The sequence below is a fragment of the Leuciscus leuciscus genome (assembly GCF_965113295.1).
Source record: "Leuciscus leuciscus genome assembly, chromosome: 5".
NCBI lineage: Eukaryota > Metazoa > Chordata > Actinopteri > Cypriniformes > Leuciscidae > Leuciscus > Leuciscus leuciscus.
The window spans coordinates 20,259,198-20,277,857 of record NC_138729.1 but is presented as its reverse complement, the minus strand read 5'-3'; the positions used below and the strand labels follow the sequence as shown (position 1 = coordinate 20,277,857).

Genomic DNA, 18,660 nt, shown 5'->3' with positions numbered 1-18,660 from the left:
CTGCAGCGTGTGGAAGGCAGGATGGATTAGTTGAAGTATCAGGAAATCCTAGGAGAAAACGTCATTCCGTCAGTGAGGAAGCTGAAGCTTGGGCGTCATTGGACCTTTCAACAGGACAATGATCCCAAGCATTCCTCAAATTCCACCAAGGCTTGGTTGCAGAAGAAGTCCTGGAAGATTCTACAGTGGCCATTACAGTCACCTGACTTGAACCCCATAGAAAATATCTGGTGGGATTTGAAGAAGGCGGTTGCAGCACGCAAACTGAAAAATATGACTGAACTGGAGGCCATTGCTCATGAGGAATGGGCTAAGATTCCTCAGAAACGCTGAAAGAAGCTGATGTCTGGTTACACATCTCATTTGCAGCAGGTCATAACGGCAAAAGGGTGTTCTACTACTGTAAGTACTAAAGATGCTTGCCATGAAGGGGTTGAATAATTTTGAGTCTGCAGAAGTCATTAAAAGAAGTCATTTTGTTTGATTTGATCATTGCGAACAGCAATGGGGGTTGAATAATTTTGATTACAACTGTATATTAATGTTAGTCTTTCTGCAGCATTACATGAGATATTCTCAACAAAAATCTAAGCTTTTAAATATTCAACAACTGATCTTGCTGTCTGTTCATTTTCAACATGACCAATGGGGATTCATGAAATGAAGGGACAATAATGTTGTCAGCAGGTTCATAAGATAATGAACTGATATAGCCTAAAGAAAATCTTATTTGCAACAAGGTCCATTTGAAAGTGAAAACTCCAAATGGTACTGTTGATAAGGGAATTGCTCTGAAATGGAGTATTGCTTTCTCTTGCATTTTCATTGTCTGATAGATGAATTATACTAAATTACAATGTGTTGGGGGAAAATAACATAAACCTGAATAAAATTATCTTTATAAAGTCCTTTTTAGGCCATTGAGCTCATACTTCCTGATTAAAATATTCAGTGTGTCTTTGGACAGTTCTCTCTGTAAAACAAACAACAACAAAAAAAACTAGTTTTTCCTCAAAATCTTACAGTTTAAGCTTGTTGTCACTAGTTGCACCTGAGTTAGCAGATAAGTTTGCTTTTTGTTGCATTTAACATCTTCATTAAGGCATATGTGTCATTTCTGACGTCTGGGACATTTAAGTGTGATAACCACAAGAGCTGCTACATGTCACCAGTTAAGGGCTACTAAGACAATGAAAAACTTTGTGACTATGAAAAACCTTCTTGTGGGACAGATTTCATAAGATGTCATAACTGCATTTTATGAAAATCATGGTTGCATTAGTGCATTAATACGTTACAGAGAGAACGCATGATGTAAAATCATTTCTGTAGAGAATGTATGATATACAGGGCCCCCACAGTAACGTCTGGGACATCTGAGTCACACCTGAAAATGTGTGAATGGCATTGCATTAGAAAAAAATCAACCAAGTGACATTTATTTTAAAGAAAGACCGCACAAACAGACTTTTAAAACAAAGCAACTAACAAAAAAAAGTTTGTTAAAAGATATGCTGTCAAAATTAAGATTAAGTAGCCTATTTGAAAATGAAAATTCCTGTTATGTACATGTACATTATTCTCAGCTCTAAATTTATTTAATTAGCTACAAAATTAAATTGTGTTTGTGCACTGTAGAAACTTATATGATCAATAAGTTAGAACAACATATGTTTTTACATTGCTTTAACTTTTTTTCAACTTTTTTATAAGTTATACAAGATTCAACAAATTTCAGTTTAATTAATCCAAATTATTTTGGAATGACTTAAGCATCCAAGTTTATTTAAAAATGTAAGGCAGCAACATCTTTATCAAACAATCTTTAAAAAAAACCCTTATCCAATATTTATAAGGAACAACTGGCAAAGTAATGGAAACGTATTGTGGGAATCCTAACGTGATGAACTCCACCTGTGGCCACTCTGAAGTGCACATGAGTGAACTTGAGAGGAAATGACTTCATGCAGGCGCACCACAAAGCATTGACAACAGTTAAAAAGTAACTGCAAAAATGGCTGAGACAAGTGAAGATGCATTGTTTTGAGTAAAACTCTAGCATTGTTTGTTTGCAGATGCCATTGGTTTGTTGTGTTATCTAAGACAGAGGCACTGAAGTGTGGCTTAAATGTTCACATACTATTTGGGGCCACTGAATGTGACGTAATGTAAAACATTTAGATATTTTGAATAAAGTTAGTGCAAACAAGAGAGTACACAAGAGAGGAAAAATTGTTGAGGATGGTGGGGTCCCTCAGCTGAGACTGTTGGCCAGGGCATGAAAGCTGTGTTTGTTGTTAAGTAAACTAAACTAGATAATATTTGTATTATCAGTCTGATGATGTTCAGTTATCCATGTTTCATCCATCCATAACCAAGAGAATTACTAACTAAGATTTAAGTAAAATAATAAATAAAATAAGATTTTACTATTCTGTATCAATGTGATTTTTGGTGATTATCAAAGATTTTTCAGTGTCCCACATTGGGGACACAACTGTCTCACATTAGGAAGCTGCGGATTGTCTCAGACGACTTGCAATAAGAGCACTAATATGTCTATAATTTCTCTTATGAATGGGTTATCTGAATTTTCTCATTTGATTTGATTAGGACCCATCCTGGGGTTTTTAAAATGGTATTGGTTGTGGATTTGATGTTTTGGTTACACATCGCAATATGTCATAGAAGTCTGAAGTGCAAAACATTTCCCACATTAGGGCAATTCACCCTATTCAATTTTCGGGTCAGTTAATGAGGAGACAGTCCGGATAAATGTGTGATAAAAGTGGCAAAATAGGAAGAAATGTAAAAATAAAATAATCTCTTACGATGCCAAAAACATTCTCAGGTCACTTTCTGGTCAGTATTTTAAAATCACTCTTACCAGGTCACTGGCGTTTTTAGCAAGCTCATCCTCACTGGATGCTGCCGAATCCACCACCAGCTTCTCGAAGCACGTCGAGCCCAAGGACGAGCTCTTCTGCTGGGACATCGCCAGATGAGCCACCAGCAGCTTCGGGCTCCCGTGCGCGGATACGGAAATCTCCGGTTTGCTGATTGATGCTCCATCAGCAACGGCCAGCGGTGAGATCCCGAGCCCTTTACTGGCGCTGGAGTTCGGCTGCTCGCTCAGGGTACCGTCGCCTACTATAGCCGGTGGAGTTGAAGACAGATTGGGCTGCGAGGACGAGAAGACCCGGTCCAGGACCTGTTTTTTCTTTCTTTTAAACATCCATAACCCGCTTTCTTTTTTACTATCCCCACTGCGTCGTTCGGACCCCAGTTTAGGGCTCAAAAACGGTTTGGTCTTCTCTTGGAAATTCCTCCACATCCTTCTCTGGTAAGACGCTGATTGCGGGTCTTTGTCGCTCTCATCCGTGTGTTTCTCCTCCATAGTCCCCGTCCAGCAGCAGCAGCAGCAGCAGCAAGCTTTCAGCGCGCGGAGCGCCAGTGACACTGAAGCGCGCGGGCGAGCGCGCAGCAGCGCGTGCTCTTGATCGTAGATGACACTCAGGCACTTACAACACATTCACTTTATCTGGTCAATATGGTACTTGTGGCATTATTCAGGGGGTCTTTTACAGCACCTTAACATTTAAGTCTAAACTAAAACCTATAAAAAAAAAAAATTTATTAAAAAAAGCCCAATAGGACAAGTTCAAATCTGAACAAAGAAGGGTTGCCCAACAAGGGTTACCTGTGAAATAAACGTGAGTGTGGAATGCATCTGATTCACTCTTTAATGACTTAATGATCTGACAGTGACCTATGAAAAAGCCAGTACACGAATACATAATTGGAGAATGGAAAGATACGCCTCCTTCTGGTGAATGTTCGTAATTATAAGGATTTGGTGAGTGTATATTTGATTGCATCATGTCATTATTATTACATGCTGTTAACAAGCCATTTGAGCTATTTAAATTGTGTTTGTTACTGTAAAACGTGCTGATAATAATACAGGTGCACACTAGAAGAAAGCATGATGGCTTTAGGACAGAGTTAATCAGTTAACAGGTTTTAACTGTGGTAGGCCTATTTTTAGTTTATTGTTAAAATTACTAACATAGCTATGCAGTGTAAACAGCCATGCTATTGATTTAAAAGTGAAGGCAAAGTCAAGATAATACCACCCACAATAAAACCCACTCATGTGTCATTTTAAAGATTGTAGAATTTGAATATGAATATGTAATTATGAAGGTTGTAGTTGCTGTAAACTAAAGGCTATGATGTACACCCAGTGTGTGTGAGTGTGTGTGTGTGTGTGTGTGTGTGTGTGTGTGTGTGTGTGTGTGTGTGTGTGTGTGTGTGTGTGTGTGTGTGTGTGTGTGTGTGTGTGTGTGTGTTACCTGTGTATTATTTTTACACACATCTAACACTATTCATTAAGACATTACTTAAAAAAAAAAGGATAAATGCTGAGTATATTTACTATTCTTTAGATATGTTTCAAATCACAGAAGGGAAATCATTACCGGTCAGAAAAGCTCATGAGAATTAATGAGTAGACTGAGATGTCTGGCCAATATCTCAATACTTAATTATGCTTCTTGTCAAATTATAGTATGATAAACCGTTTTAAGCCCATCATCCTAAAGCTGTTATCCCTCGCAGTATACCATTTATTTTAGACAAGTACTAAGTTAATGAAATACTGTATTCGCAAATTGTCTGCATTATCTTGCCATGTACAAAATGATACACCCCTGTCGGAACATGCCATTGGTAGCTAAGAGATCAGACTAAACAAACCAACAAACACTCCACAGGCTACAGGGAAACACTTCACAGCAGGTAAGTGCTCAACTTTACTTTGCAATATATATTATTTTATATGTGTAACTCACACACCCACATATACACATATACACATTTTAACTGCAATAAAGTACTCTTTCTTCATGTGGTCATTGTGGCTATGATGAATGCCGATTAAAATTGTAAGTGCTCAATTAAAGGGATTCATCTCTGTTAAATGAATGAAGGTAAGGTATTCATCATTCATGCATCAAGGTGAATCAGTACTCAGAGGCAGATAATCAATAGGTGGTGTGGTTTCCTAGAGCCCTTGAGTTATGCTCACTACAATGCAATGTAGGAGAGAACCACAAGGAGAACACCTCTGAGTTCTTCTATTGCTTCAAAGGCATTTGATTCAGCTTCATTTAGACAATATGGCTCTGTCCTGTCGTTTCTTTTACAAAGTAAAGCATTCCCAGATTCTATTTATTGATTACCTGTGATGGACTTGCCGTCTGTACAGGGTGTCCCGAGACGCTGCAGGCTCCAGCATCCCCAGCAGAGGATAAAGCGGTTTAGAGAATGGATGGATGGATGGATATTCACTAATTACAATATTTTACAATATTAAGTTACATCAAAAGCAATTTGAAAAAAAGATGAGGCTCTGACAAAAGAGTTCTAGTTAATTAATTGTGTTTTGAGACAGACATATGGAGAGCCACATGACCAATCAGGAACGCACTTTAAGAACTCTACTAGAAGAAGCCGTGAAGATCAGGGACGATGTGGTGACTGGTATACGCGCAGCTCAGGGTTCAGTCCTGATGGAGTCGTCTGCTAGAAAACTACTGGAGAACCACATTCAGATCATAACTCATGTTGTCAAACAGCTCAGCACAGACATCCAGGTACGAAAATAAGTTTTACAGTGACATATTATATTATATTATATTATATTATATTATATTATATTATATTATATTATATTATATTATATTATATTATATTATACCCTGGATCATAAAACCAGTCACAAGTCGCATGGGTATATTTGTGGCAATAGCCAACAATACATTGTCTAAGTCAAAATTATCGATTTTTCTTTTATGGCAAAAATCATTAGGATATTAAGTAAAGATCATGTTCCATGAAGATATTTTGTAAATTTCCTACCGTAAATATATAATACATTTATTTTCATGAGTGAAGGGCAGCACAATCGCAAACATAAATGGACGACTTTAAAGGTGATTTTCTCAATGTTTTGATTTTTTGCACCCTCAGATTCCAGATTTTCAAATAATTGTGTCTCGGCCAAATATTGTCCTATCCTTACAAACCATACATCAATGGAAAGCTTATTTATTCAGCTTAAAAATAAATCAGCAAATCAAATCAAATCTTCAACAAATCAAAAAATTGACCCATGTGACCAGTCACATATTATATTATATTATATATACATAAATTTAATCATGTGTATGAGTAAATAAATGTCCATCAGTCTAATTTATGTCCCCTGATGTTTTCTTCCTTCTCAGAAATTCCAGAATAATCACACTGATAGATTGTTAGATCAATAACATCTGGTCAATGCATCTCAAAGTTTTACATTTATTTTTAATGTGAAAGCAAAAATTTAACAGTGCTTAATGAGCGAGGTACAGTTTCAGAGAACATGCCAGCAGAGCCATTACCTGATGGGATATATTATGCAGAAAATTATGTGCATAAAAAATGAAAGAATCAAATAAATCAAAGCCCATCAGTCACTACAGCCAGAATGAGGGATTTTTTATTTAATTTTTTTGTTCCTGAAGAGTGATGATGTAACCAGGCTTGATTAGCAACGGAAAGACATTAGGAATCTCTGCTAGGCCTAATGATGAGGGCTAAAACACTTCTGGCTTTCCCTCTAAAATTACAAAAAGTGAATACACTCGAGGTATATTTTCCAATTCAGAAACTATAAAAAAAATGTTTTTTAAATCCTTCATAATCACTCCTGCGTTATAATGGAAAATGACTGAAGTCTGTCAAACTGTGATAGCGGTGAGTGACTGCTGATATGAGCAATCACACTGTAACTGTTGTATGACCGCAAGGACAGAACAATCTTCTGTCTCCCCAGGTGCTGGAAACCCAGATTATTGAGAGAGACAAGCTTGCTGTAGGGACGACTTTTGCAGTGAAGAGCTTGGATCACAAGAACATGATGGGTATTGGAGATCTCAGAGGCAGAGTGGCAAGGTCACAAATTACACCAAGATTTTATTCATATTTATAGAGCTCCAACATTTTTAGATCACTAGTGAAAATGCTTTTATTTTATTTTATTTTAAAAATGATTATGAATTTCATAATTTCTTGGTATATGTCTCTTTTTTTCATTTTCCCTGAAGTTCATTATAAATATGAGCATTAACTCAAAGTCTACAAGAGCTACTATTTCACTACACTTTCGGTGCAATTCATGAATCATTGTGATTGTGTTGCTAATGACATTTTATAACAACAAGGTTGAAAATGAGATGTTCACTCGTGTAAGAGAATGCATATTTCCAAACATCCAGCTTAGTGGACTTATTAGACAAATGTCTTCTTGGCATTTGTGTATTCGAAAAAGCCTAATGTTTGTATGAAATGAATGTGGAAATAGAAAGAGTGCGGAGGGTCAGTGGTGCCTTACAGGCATAGACACAGTAGCTTGATGAGATGAAATGAGATGTTTGCTGACTGCACGACCTATGATTCCTCTCTTAACATACGCCATATCACACAACCCTTCACACATTATGTATTCATTAGTTCATCATTGTGGAATGAAAGACATCTAAATTACTCTTGCCTGCAGTGCACAAACAAGATTTGTGGCCAATCAGATTATTTCCCCATTTGCCATCTTCTGAGTCATTGTTGCAGTGGCAGATGCTGTCATCACTTTTAGGTGATGGCAAAAAGATAAAATATTAATTATTATATTTTATTTTATTTTATATTATATAATTTTTTATAACAAAGGGTAAAACTGCAATCTACATAGTTCCAGAATTGCTACATTATTTTATTGTATTTATATGGGAAAAGATTTGAATGGAAAAATGTCTATTATTTTCATAATTCCTTAGTAGTAAGTCTCCTTAGTTTTAGAACCTCAAACTGTAGTCTACAAAAAAAAAAAATATAGGCCCTATTTTCGAAATCACCTTTTTAGTACCTTATAATTAGAATGTATAAATATTTTATTTTTGAGAATAAACTCTCTTAAAGGTTGTATCAGCGATTTCAGGCCTAAACATAAATGATCACATTCATCTAATCTTTCCTAACGATCCGCTAGCTGCCCGCCCCATAAGCAGGCCGTTAAAAAAACACGTCTCTGTAGGCAGCCTAGGCTCTGAGATCTGCACACAAAAAAAATTGGTTTCACCAACCACTCAAAACCAAAATAAACAGTGTTCCAACCAATCACCGACAGGGGGTGGGTGTTGTGAGGTTTTTTGATCGTGACTCCGACTTCGCGTGCAGCCGTGCATGAGCGCAAAACCTCCTGTCGGTGATTGGTTGGAACACTGTTTATTTTGGTTTTGAGTGGTTGGTGAAACCAATTGCTGATACAACCTTTAAGAGCATGAAACTAAGGATGTTATTGCTTCATAATGCAGCAGAGATTAGAGTAGAGATTTTTCCAGTTGAAAAAAGTGAAAAAGTAGAAACAGAAAAATTGCAGATGTTTTAATGTCAGTTGTTACCACAATATACAAACACCGAAAGTATCTTTATAAAAAAATGTTTTGTTGTTTAATGAGGAGACAACCACAGACTGTAATTTGAAAATCAACTAAACCATTAAAATGGTCAGTGCTGGTCCCACTGGTTCCCACTTTTAATTAAGACCAATTCTACCTCATAAATAGCATGGTAGCCAATAATAATTTTTTTCATATTTTTTTTAAGTTTCAGATGAAAATGCTGGCAAAATTATAGAATGTTCTTCTGATACTCACCGACCATTTTATTAGGTACGCCTGCTCATTTGCTGGTTAACACAAATATCTAATCAGCCAATCACATGGCAATTTAGGCATGAAGGCATGGGCTTAGCTTAGCTGACTTGTTGCCTTGCTGCCCTATCAGGCAATGACTTTGTTTGCACACGAAGATACCTTACGAAACTGATTTTGGATAGACAGCTCTTTGGGCGAAAATGCCTTGTTGATGACAGAGGTCAGAGGCCAGAATGGTTCAAGCTGACAGAAAGGCAACAATAACTCAAAAGAGCACAAATTCATGATGCATTCATGTCAATGTGAACCAAAATCTCTGAGGAATGTTTCCAGTACCTTCCTGAATCTAAGCAACAAAGAATTAAGGCAGTTCTGAAGGCATAAAGGAGTCCAACCCAGTACTGATCAGGTGTAGAGTGGCCGGTGAGGGTATCAGTATAACCAACCCTCAGGAACAGATGAAATACTTATTGTTGTCTGATTTTCCTTTTGCCTTAGATGTGATGCTAGCATTGCTAAACTGTCATCTGATGTTGTGACTGGAGGACGGGACATTCTGAAACTCCAACAGGAAGTGAGTGAGTTACGCTCTGTGCTGGAGCTGAAGCTGAGAGACATGGAGCTCAAGGTGAGACGTTAATGACGAGAGCACGTGATAGCTTAGATTGAATTACCAAAATCTATTCACTCAAAGGCATTCGTTTTAACATCTATATTGTGCAAAACAAAAACAAAACACTGTTTCTAAAGTATCTTTATTACAGTGTCATTTTCACATGCATTTTTAATGCTCCTTCAATGATACCATGGTATTACATAGTACTGTATATCACCATGATAAATATTCAAAAAATATATGGAAATACCATCCCACTAAACAGGAAACGTTCTCAGATCTTTGGCTAACCTTCTAGCAAGGGTCTCTCAATGTTATGAACTTCTTCCAGTTAATAGAATTAATAGAATGTTTATTCTGAGTTTTCTGGTCTTTAATAATGTTCTTTCTTTTTCTTTACATTACTACTTGTTTCAGATTGTTCAGAAAAAAATTCAAAAGTAACATTACCATTATTTTTGCCAAATGATAAAAATGAAATGTTCCCTCAACCTTCACAAAACCCCCCCAAAAAAGAACTTTTTAAAAAACTGAACGTTTTGACATTCAGAGAACATTCAGAAATAACATTAGCATAACATTCTTAGAACATATTTTTGTTAGCTGGGATGGTTCTTATATTTGGCATGTCTACATTTGTTTTCCTCAACTTACAAGGTATAAATAAATGTGACCAAGCCAGTATGTGCATTAGATATGAAATTGCATCAGCTTTGGCCCACACCTCTCTTACGCTGGGGGAAATGCAGCGTTGTCATCCATATAAACTGTCCCTGCATGGTGACTGTGTGATAACCGTAAATCTCAGTGATTGCAGTGCATTAGCTCTAGGTAGTGGTCACCAGAAACCATAAAGGTAATTGAAAATATAAGGGGATGCGGACAGCCATGTAAAAAAAAAAAAAACGTTTATTTTTTAGTTGATAGCTGGTTTAGGAATGCTACATTTGGGGACAAGGTTATTGATTCAGCTCCGTTTGATACAGTTTGGACAGTGTTTGGACATTAGAAGGACAATGAAAACTATGTGGATTGAGCATGATGAGTACGCTTTATAATGTCTTGTTAGCTGTCTCATGATGTAGGAAAACTACAGATGTCAATGTCAGAGAAGTTCATCTCTCAGAGAAACGCCATTGGAGATTTACAGAAGGAGATACAACAACTGGATGTAAAGTAAGAGCAACTAAAGTCACTTCTCAATACTTAGACAGTTATTTTAAGAGTTCCTGCTAAAATATAAATTAAAATATGTATATATATAAATGAATCTATATAACAATATTGCCTAATTATTAAATAACTAATACAATATTGGACCCACCGTGGACCCACCACCTGCAGGAGGGACCGTAAGGGGCCGGTGCAAAGTGGATCGGGCGGCAGTCGAAGGCGGGGGCCTAGACAACCCGATCCCTGGACGCGGAATCTAGCTCTAGGGACATGGAACGTCTCCTCTCTGGCGGGGAAGGAGCCTGAGATTGTGCGTGAGGTTCAGAGATTCCGACTAGAGATAGTTGGGATCACCTCTACGCACAGCTTGGGCTCTGGAACCACACTCCTCGAGAGAGGATGGACTCTTCACCACTCTGGAGTTGCCCATGGTGAGAGGCGGCGGGCTGGTGTGGGTTTGCTTATAGCCCCCCAGCTCAGCCGCCATGTGTTGGAGTTCACCCCGGTGAACGAGAGGGTCGCTTCCCTGCACCTTCGGGTCGGGGATAGGTCTCTCACTGTTGTTTGTGCCTACGGGCCAAACGGCAGTGCAGAGTACCCGGCCTTCTTGGAGTCTCTGGGAGGGGTGCTGGAAAGTGCTCCGACTGGGGACTCCGTCGTTCTACTGGGGGACTTCAACGCCCACGTGGGCAGCGACAGTGACACCTGGAGGGGCGTGATTGGGAGGAACGGCCCCCCTGATCTGAACCCGAGTGGTGTTCTGTTATTGGACTTCTGTGCTAGTTACAGCTTGTCCATAACAAACACCATGTTCAAGCATAAGGGTGTCCATCAGTGCACATGGCACCAGGACACCCTAGGCCGGAAGTCAATGATCGACTTTGTGGTTGTTTCATCTGACCTCCGGCCGTATGTCTTGGACACTCGGGTGAAGAGAGGGGCGGAGCTGTCAACTGATCACCACCTGGTGGTGAGTTGGATCCGATGGCGGGGGAAGAAGCTGGACAGACTCGGCAGACCCAAACGTACTGTGAGGGTCTGTTGGGAACGTTTGGCCGAATCCCCTGTCAGAGAGATCTTCAACTCCCACCTCCGACAGAGCTTCGACCAGATCCCGAGGGAGTCTGGAGATATTGAGTCCGAGTGGACCATGTTCTCCACCTCCATTGCCAACGCGGCCACTCGGAGCTGTGGCCGTAAGGTCTCCGGTGCCTGTCGAGGCGGCAATCCCCGAACCCGGTGGTGGACACCGGAAGTAAGGGATGCCGTCAAGCTGAAGAAGGAGTCCTATCGGTCCTGGCTGGCTTGTGGGACTCCTGAGGCAGCTGATGGGTACCGACGGGCCAAGCGGACTGCAGCCCGGGTGGTTGGGGAGGCAAAAACTCGGGCCTGGGAGGAGTTCGGTGAGGCCATGGAGAAGGACTATCGGTCGGCCTCGAAGAGATTCTGGCAAACCGTCCGGCGCCTCAGGAGGGGGAAGTGGAGGTGGGCAGCTGTTGACCTCGACTGGGGATATCACCGGACGGTGGAAGGAATACTTCGAGGATCTCCTCAATCCCGCCGTCACGTCTTCCATTGAGGAAGCAGAGGCTGAGGACTTGGAGGCGGACTCGTCCATCACCCAAGCTGAAGTCACCGAGGTAGTCAAGAAACTCCTCGGTGGCAAGGCACCGGGGGTGGATGAGATCCGCCCTGAGTACCTCAAGTCTCTGGATGTTGTGGGGCTGTCTTGGCTGACACGCCTCTGCAGCATCGCGTGGCGGTCGGGGACAGTGCCTTTGGACTGGCAGACCGGGGTGGTGGTCCCTCTTTTTAAGAAGGGGGACCGGAGGGTGTGCTCCAACTATAGGGGGATCACACTTCTCAGCCTCCCCGGGAAAGTCTATTCCAGGGTACTGGAGAGGAGAATCCGGCCGATAGTAGAACCTCGGATTCAGGAGGAACAGTGTGGTTTTCGTCCTGGTCGTGGAACACTGGACCAGCTCTATACCCTCTACAGGGTGCTGGAGGGTTCATGGGAGTTTGCCCAACCAATCCACATGTGCTTTGTGGATTTGGAGAAGGCATTCGACTGTGTCCCTCGCGGCATCTTGTGGAGGGTGCTCTGGGAGTATGGGGTTCGGGGCCCTTTGCTAAGGGCTACCCGGTCCCTGTACGACCGGAGCAGGAGCTTGGTTCGCATTGCCGGCAATAAGTCAGACTTGTTCCCGGTGCATGTTGGACTCCGGCAGGGCTGCCCTTTGTCGCCGGTTCTGTTCATAACTTTTATGGACAGAATTTCTAGGCGCAGCCAGGGGCCGGAGGGGGTCAGGTTTGGGGACCACACAATTTCATCTCTGCTCTTTGCGGATGATGTTGTCGTGTTGGCCCCATCAGACCAGGACCTTCAGCATGCACTGGGACGGTTTGCAGCCGAGTGTGAAGCGGCTGGGATGAGAATCAGCACCTCCAAATCCGAGGCCATGGTTCTCAGTCGGAAAAGGGTGGTTTGCCCGCTTCAGGTTGGTGGAGAGTTCCTGCCTCAAGTGGAGGAGTTCAAGTATCTTGGGGTCTTGTTCACGAGTGAGGGAAGGATGGAACGGGAGATTGACAGACGGATCGGTGCAGCTTCTGCAGTAATGCGGTCGCTGTACCGGTCTGTCGTGGTGAAGATCGATTTACCGGTCAATCTACGTTCCTACTCTCACCTATGGTCATGAGCTGTGGGTTATGACCGAAAGGACAAGATCCCGGATACAGGCGGCCGAAATGAGCTTTCTCCGCAGGGTGGCTGGGCGATCCCTTAGAGATAGGGTGAGAAGCTCAGTCACTCGGGAGGAGCTCAGAGTAGAGCCGCTGCTCCTCCACATCGAGAGGGGCCAGCTGAGGTGGCTCGGGCATCTTTTCCGGATGCCTCCTGGACGCCTTCCCGGGAAGGTGTTCCGGGCATGTCCCACCGGGAAGAGACCCCGGGGAAGACCTAGGACACGCTGGAGGGACTATGTCTCCCGGCTGGCCTGGGAACGCCTCGGGGTCCCCCCGGAAGAGCTGGAGGAAGTGTCTAGGGAGAGGGAAGTCTGGGCATCCCTGCTTAGACTGCTGCCCCCGCGACCCGGCCCCGGATAAGCGGAAGAAGATGGATGGATGGATGGATGGATACAATATTTAAAGGATATATATATATATATATATATTACGCTTTTTGTCTTTACATTGTCATTGAATCATTCACTCAACCATTGTCAGTAATGCCAAACGCTGTTGACAATGAATGCACAGTGTAATACAAAATTCAAATTATTTACATCAAAAACAAGATTACATTGTTTTTGTGTGTGTGTTCAAAGTAAGTTTCAAACTAAAATAATAGGCCTACATAGAATATATCCTGGCTGTAAAACATGTGCCAGAGCATTCTGAATTAAACATTGATTAATCTTGTCACTTTTAATGACAAGGAAACTATTGTTAATTTATTTTTATTCATTGTATACATACTGTACAAAGATGTTTTTGATTGAAATTAAATATCGTTTTTGAAGTTTATCTTCACAAACTGTAAAGGTATACTTCAATGGGAATGTTTTTGTATGCAGTGATAAAAGAAAAAAGATTCAATCAAATAAAACAGAAAAAAAGAGGAGAAGAGAAAAAGGCCAAACACCCTTGATTCTTGCATGTCTCTTAACCGAATGTGGTATGCCAAGTTGGAATATGCTGAAGCATGAATTTAATTTATTTGTTTTTTTGCTTGGCAGATATGTTTTCTGTGTGGTTTGGGCTGCTGGAGTGCAAAGATTTAATTGATTAAAGAAACAAGTAATCAGACCTGTTGCAGAAATCCATTCTATTTTAGGCCCCTAGTTTCTTTTAATAAAATGTTGTATGTGAAGGGCACTCGTGAAGGTATTGACAGCCCTGACATCAGTTATTGCAATGCTTTACCACCGGCCCACTTTATCGAATCTGCTGTCAGGAGGACTTGTTCTGTTGAGACTGATGTAAAAAGGGAACTAGTAATGTGCCAGTGACTCACCAGATACGCCTCCAAATAGTGCCAATGCCAGTCTATGTGCTGCCACATGAGCATCATGGCATGTGCAAGGTGATGCTCTCCATTTCTTTGACAATATTAGCTCTTGTCTGCAGTGTGGAGCAGATGGCAGCTGAAATGGAGCCTTGCCCATGATGCCCATGGTGTGACAGAATCAAAGGAATTGGCTGCCTATGCTTGGGCTGTTATGTAATAGTGGTGAGTCAAGATAGCTTACAGTGACTCATGATGAGAAGCATATGGGCCAAAGAAAAATAAACACATTGAGAAAGAAGCCGGGAACAATAGCACAAGCCCAAATGTGATGTCTATTAGACACAATGACACAAATACCTTTTTGAAAGATATGCTATTTAAGAACAACAACAAAAACATCCACCACAACATATATGTAGGCTGTTTAAAATGTATAGGCCATTTAAAGGCCCAGCATTAGCTAAGTAAACACAAACTATTGTTTTGGATAAGACAAATTGTAATCAATGATACAAAGCAAAGGTGCAAAGCTTGAGTCTTGAGTCCACTCCAAAATGAGTTATTCTGTATCAGTAAGCACTGTTTCTGAATTCTCTGAAACGCCTTGGCTGTGTCTGAAAGCGCCATCTATACTCTTAAATAGGGCACTATTTGAGGGGACAGCCATTTTAGTGCTGTCCAAAACCATAGTGGACATTATGGAGTGCACTCATTCAATCCTATAATGCACCGGAATAAAAAGTGTACAACCAGTGTGCTTCTCATTTCTTATTTGTGCATCCTCGCTTCCTTTCCTCGCGTCTCGGCTTCACCCCCAGGATGCAAGGAAAGAAAATGAGGATGGAGGAATCGAAGGAAAGCTTATTTGAATATTGGAATATTCTTGATCACTCGAGCGTCATCAGCAGCTCTCAAAGGATCTGCACTTAAGGGGGAGGAGAATTTATATGTGCATCAGGTTTCTCGACAAGAAAGACTTCCGTATAGGATACACATGTGCATCCTCGCTCATAACTCCTCTGGAAGCTTCCTTACTCCTTGTTCCTCACTGTGCAATTAGAGAATTAGAGTTGTGCAATTAGAGTTTCCGGGTCACGGGTTGGAGGTCGGAGGAGCGAGGAAACGAGGAAGCATCAATTTGAGTATTAAGAAGCACCCCCAATGTACATTCAACTGTTAGAGAATACCCATAATGCACTGTGAGGGTAGCGCTAAATTAATTCCCAGAAGATGGCACCTGCAGCTGAATCATTCATCCATCCATTTTCCAAACCCCAATGTGGGTAAAGCGCTTGATTGTAGTCTTGGGTTTTCTTCTGGGAACATACGTCACAATATTCCTCATTTAAATAATCCCCGCCCAAGGCATACGCAAAGAAAAAAAAGGGGGCAATGCCTGGTTGAATAGCGTTGTGTTGAAACCGGTTGAAACTCGTGATTTTGGTAAGGGGTGTGACATTTCCGAAACATGCTCAAAGCGGTTTATCAATCACAACACAGATGATCCATCCGATCAATCAGAGCACATTTTTCTTTTCGGAAGGAGGAGCTTCACACAGACAGGAAGTAATCAGAGCATTACTTACAGACTGGGAAGAGAGGTGCTGTAACTATGTAAAATATGTGAAAAATATTGTTTTTTGAACATTAAAGCATGAAAACCTATTCTAGTAGAGCCCAAAAACAAAATCAAGACTTTGTAAAAGGGCATAATATGGCCTCTTTACTACATAATAATCAGAATACCTTTACTACAATGGGAGAAAATTGTATTGTAGCATGTAATGTAGCATGTATGTGTGTATGTTTATGCAGAACCTCTAGTGGTCTGAAGGAGATGGAGGAGCAGACAGTGAGACTGAGGAAGTGGACAGAGGAACAGATGAAAACCACAGTTCAATCACACACAGAGAGCAGCCAGCAGTACACACTGCTGCAGGACAGAGTGGTAAACATGTGAATGGGTCTCAAACTCAAAATGAATGGCCTTATTATATATATATATATATATATATATATATATATATATATATATATATATATATATATATACTGTACAGAATATATGATATCTGTGCAAAATATGTTCTTAGGTGGAAGTGGAACGCTGGCTAAAGGAGAAAATTATTCTTCTTTCTGGGCATCTGGAAAGGTTGGAGGCACAACTGGAGAAGGTGCGTTCAGCTCACAGGACCACGCATTCAGAGAGCAAACTCGACAGAATGATCATCACTTTGGAGAAGAGCTTCAGAGAAGAGCTAGAGCAGATGAGGAGGGAGTACCAGTCAGGTGAGTCTCACATACGAGGATGAAATAAAAGAAACCGTTTCTACATTTTGACATCAATCTGTATCCTACAACTGCTGTTCAAAAGTTAGGAGTCAGGAAGATTTGGTAATGTTTTTGAAAGAAGTCTATTATGAAACACACCAAAAAATTGTAATAATCTGGTCTGCTCAGAAATTCAATATTTCTTTGCTAGGGAAAAAACTATTCCAAAACAATGTCCGACGCACACTTCAGATACTAATTATTATAATATTATATTCTGGAACTAGCTAATTCATATAGAAAACGTAAAAAAAAAAGTAAATTATACTTTTAAACAAAAATACAATAAAAACAGTAATATTGTGAAATATTATTTCAATTTTAAATAACTGTTTACTATTTTAATTTATTTTAAAACATAATTTATTCCTGTGATAGCAAATCTGAATTTTCAGCATCATTACTCCAGTCTTCAGTGTCACATGATCCTTCAGGAATCATTCTAATATGCTGATTGGCTCCTTAAAAATTTGTACTGACCCCAAACTACCAATTAGTGTACCGGTATATAGAAAGCTAAAGTACATTATATGCATTTTTACTCCATCATGTTTGGTGCCTCTCTATCCAGACGTCTGGTTCAACAAATCACTGAAAGCCAAAATATGACCAGTAAACTAGAACAATAGCTGTCATTTCTCAACAACAGATTGGAAAAATTGTGTTCGAGCTGCCTGACATGCAATGCCAGCCAAACTAAGTGGCCCAATTTATCTCTCCTTTGGCTGTTTTCTTGAGAAATCAAAGTGCAAATAGAAAGCATGACTCAAATTCGGACTGAATCAATCTTTTTGGTATTACTTGTACCTTAATGTACAGGCAAGTCTGCTAAACTAAGCCTGCAGGGTATCTTTCAGCCTAGAATATTTGATATTATCTATATTTCCTTCCGACTACCCAATTTCAAAATGTTACTGATTGACAGACTTTGCCGACTATTTCCAGGCATTCTGTACAAAAGACCAAAGTAACCTCAATAAACAAACCCAGCAAAGAAAAGCTTTAAAAGGTACAGTACATGACTTGCGATCTCAAATTCTCTTTGAGATTCCAATGATGGACTGAGGGCAGGTGATGCATTATAGATGACACATCTAACACACACTTCTGCCACAGAGTCAATGCTCCCACAAGTGAAGGTAATCTCCTCTATTTAACTTGCCAGGGTTTCAGGCAGTTCATGATGCCATTGCATCTCTGAGACACATCGGTGACACCAAAGCCAAGCTGGACAAAGGAGAGCTGCAAAGAGACATAAAACAGATCCAGAGAAACATGGTGGAACGGAAGGAGCTCTGACTAGATTATTATGAATAAAAAAACCATATATGCTGGTCTTGCTTGAGTATATAACCTGTGTGTGAGATCACGAAGTATGATTCAGCAGAATGTGGACAGATGGGCAATACAATCAAATAAGCTGAACATTTGTTTCCTAGAAAAAGAAAAAAAAAGGATTTAGCCGGTCTCCATGAGGTAATTTCCTGTAAATCTCTTTAGACCAGACTTTAAATTCAGATTCTGAATGAACAATCACGGTTGATGGAATTCGAACAAGGTACAATTATGGCAAATCAGAGATTAGATGCGCAATACTCATGTGGCTCAATACTGGAGGATTTGGAAGATGACCTGTTCTGTGTTTGTCTGCACGTCCGCAGACCAGTATTGATTGTAACGGATGCTGGAATAAACAAACGAGATCTCTTTGTTTTCATTTACATTTTCCAAGCCACCAATACATACTTGCAAAGCATTAATATACCCAACACAAT

General features: G+C 40.5%; 2 protein-coding genes across 5 annotated transcripts in view; one reads left to right on the top strand and one right to left on the bottom strand.

Moving 5' to 3' along the window:
- Nucleotides 1-4,125, bottom strand: part of mctp1a (multiple C2 domains, transmembrane 1a) — a 201,090-nt gene extending 196,965 nt beyond the window's left edge. For 2 of the 4 annotated variants that reach the window (XM_082170002.1, XM_082170003.1), the window contains exon 1: nt 2,888-4,125. In XM_082170002.1, the coding sequence (XP_082026128.1) occupies nt 2,888-3,532 (645 nt within the window). In that variant the 5' untranslated portion in view covers nt 3,533-4,125. The remainder of the gene's footprint in view (nt 1-2,887) is intronic. The other 2 variants (XM_082170004.1, XM_082170008.1) reach the window with 2 other exon arrangements.
- Nucleotides 4,126-4,350: 225 nt separating this feature from the next.
- On the top strand, nt 4,351-18,592 carry fam81b (family with sequence similarity 81 member B). Its single transcript, XM_082170052.1, has 8 exons — nt 4,351-4,800; nt 5,270-5,657; nt 6,881-6,999; nt 9,255-9,384; nt 10,442-10,548; nt 16,370-16,502; nt 16,648-16,843; nt 18,051-18,592. The coding sequence occupies exons 2-8, from the start codon at nt 5,460-5,462 to the stop codon at nt 18,182-18,184; spliced, it is 1,017 nt and encodes a 338-aa protein (XP_082026178.1). The 5' UTR covers nt 4,351-4,800; nt 5,270-5,459; the 3' UTR covers nt 18,185-18,592.
- The last annotated feature ends 68 nt before the right edge of the window (nt 18,593-18,660 follow it).

Coding starts and splice junctions, on each gene's coding strand:
- fam81b (XM_082170052.1), top strand. CDS start 5,460: ATGGAGAGCCACATGACCAATCAGGAACGCACTTTAAGAACTCTACTA. Junction 7,000..9,254: donor CTCAGAGGCAGAGTGGCAAG/GTCACAAATTAC, acceptor CTTTTGCCTTAG/ATGTGATGCTAGCATTGCTA. Junction 16,503..16,647: donor CACTGCTGCAGGACAGAGTG/GTAAACATGTGA, acceptor ATATGTTCTTAG/GTGGAAGTGGAACGCTGGCT.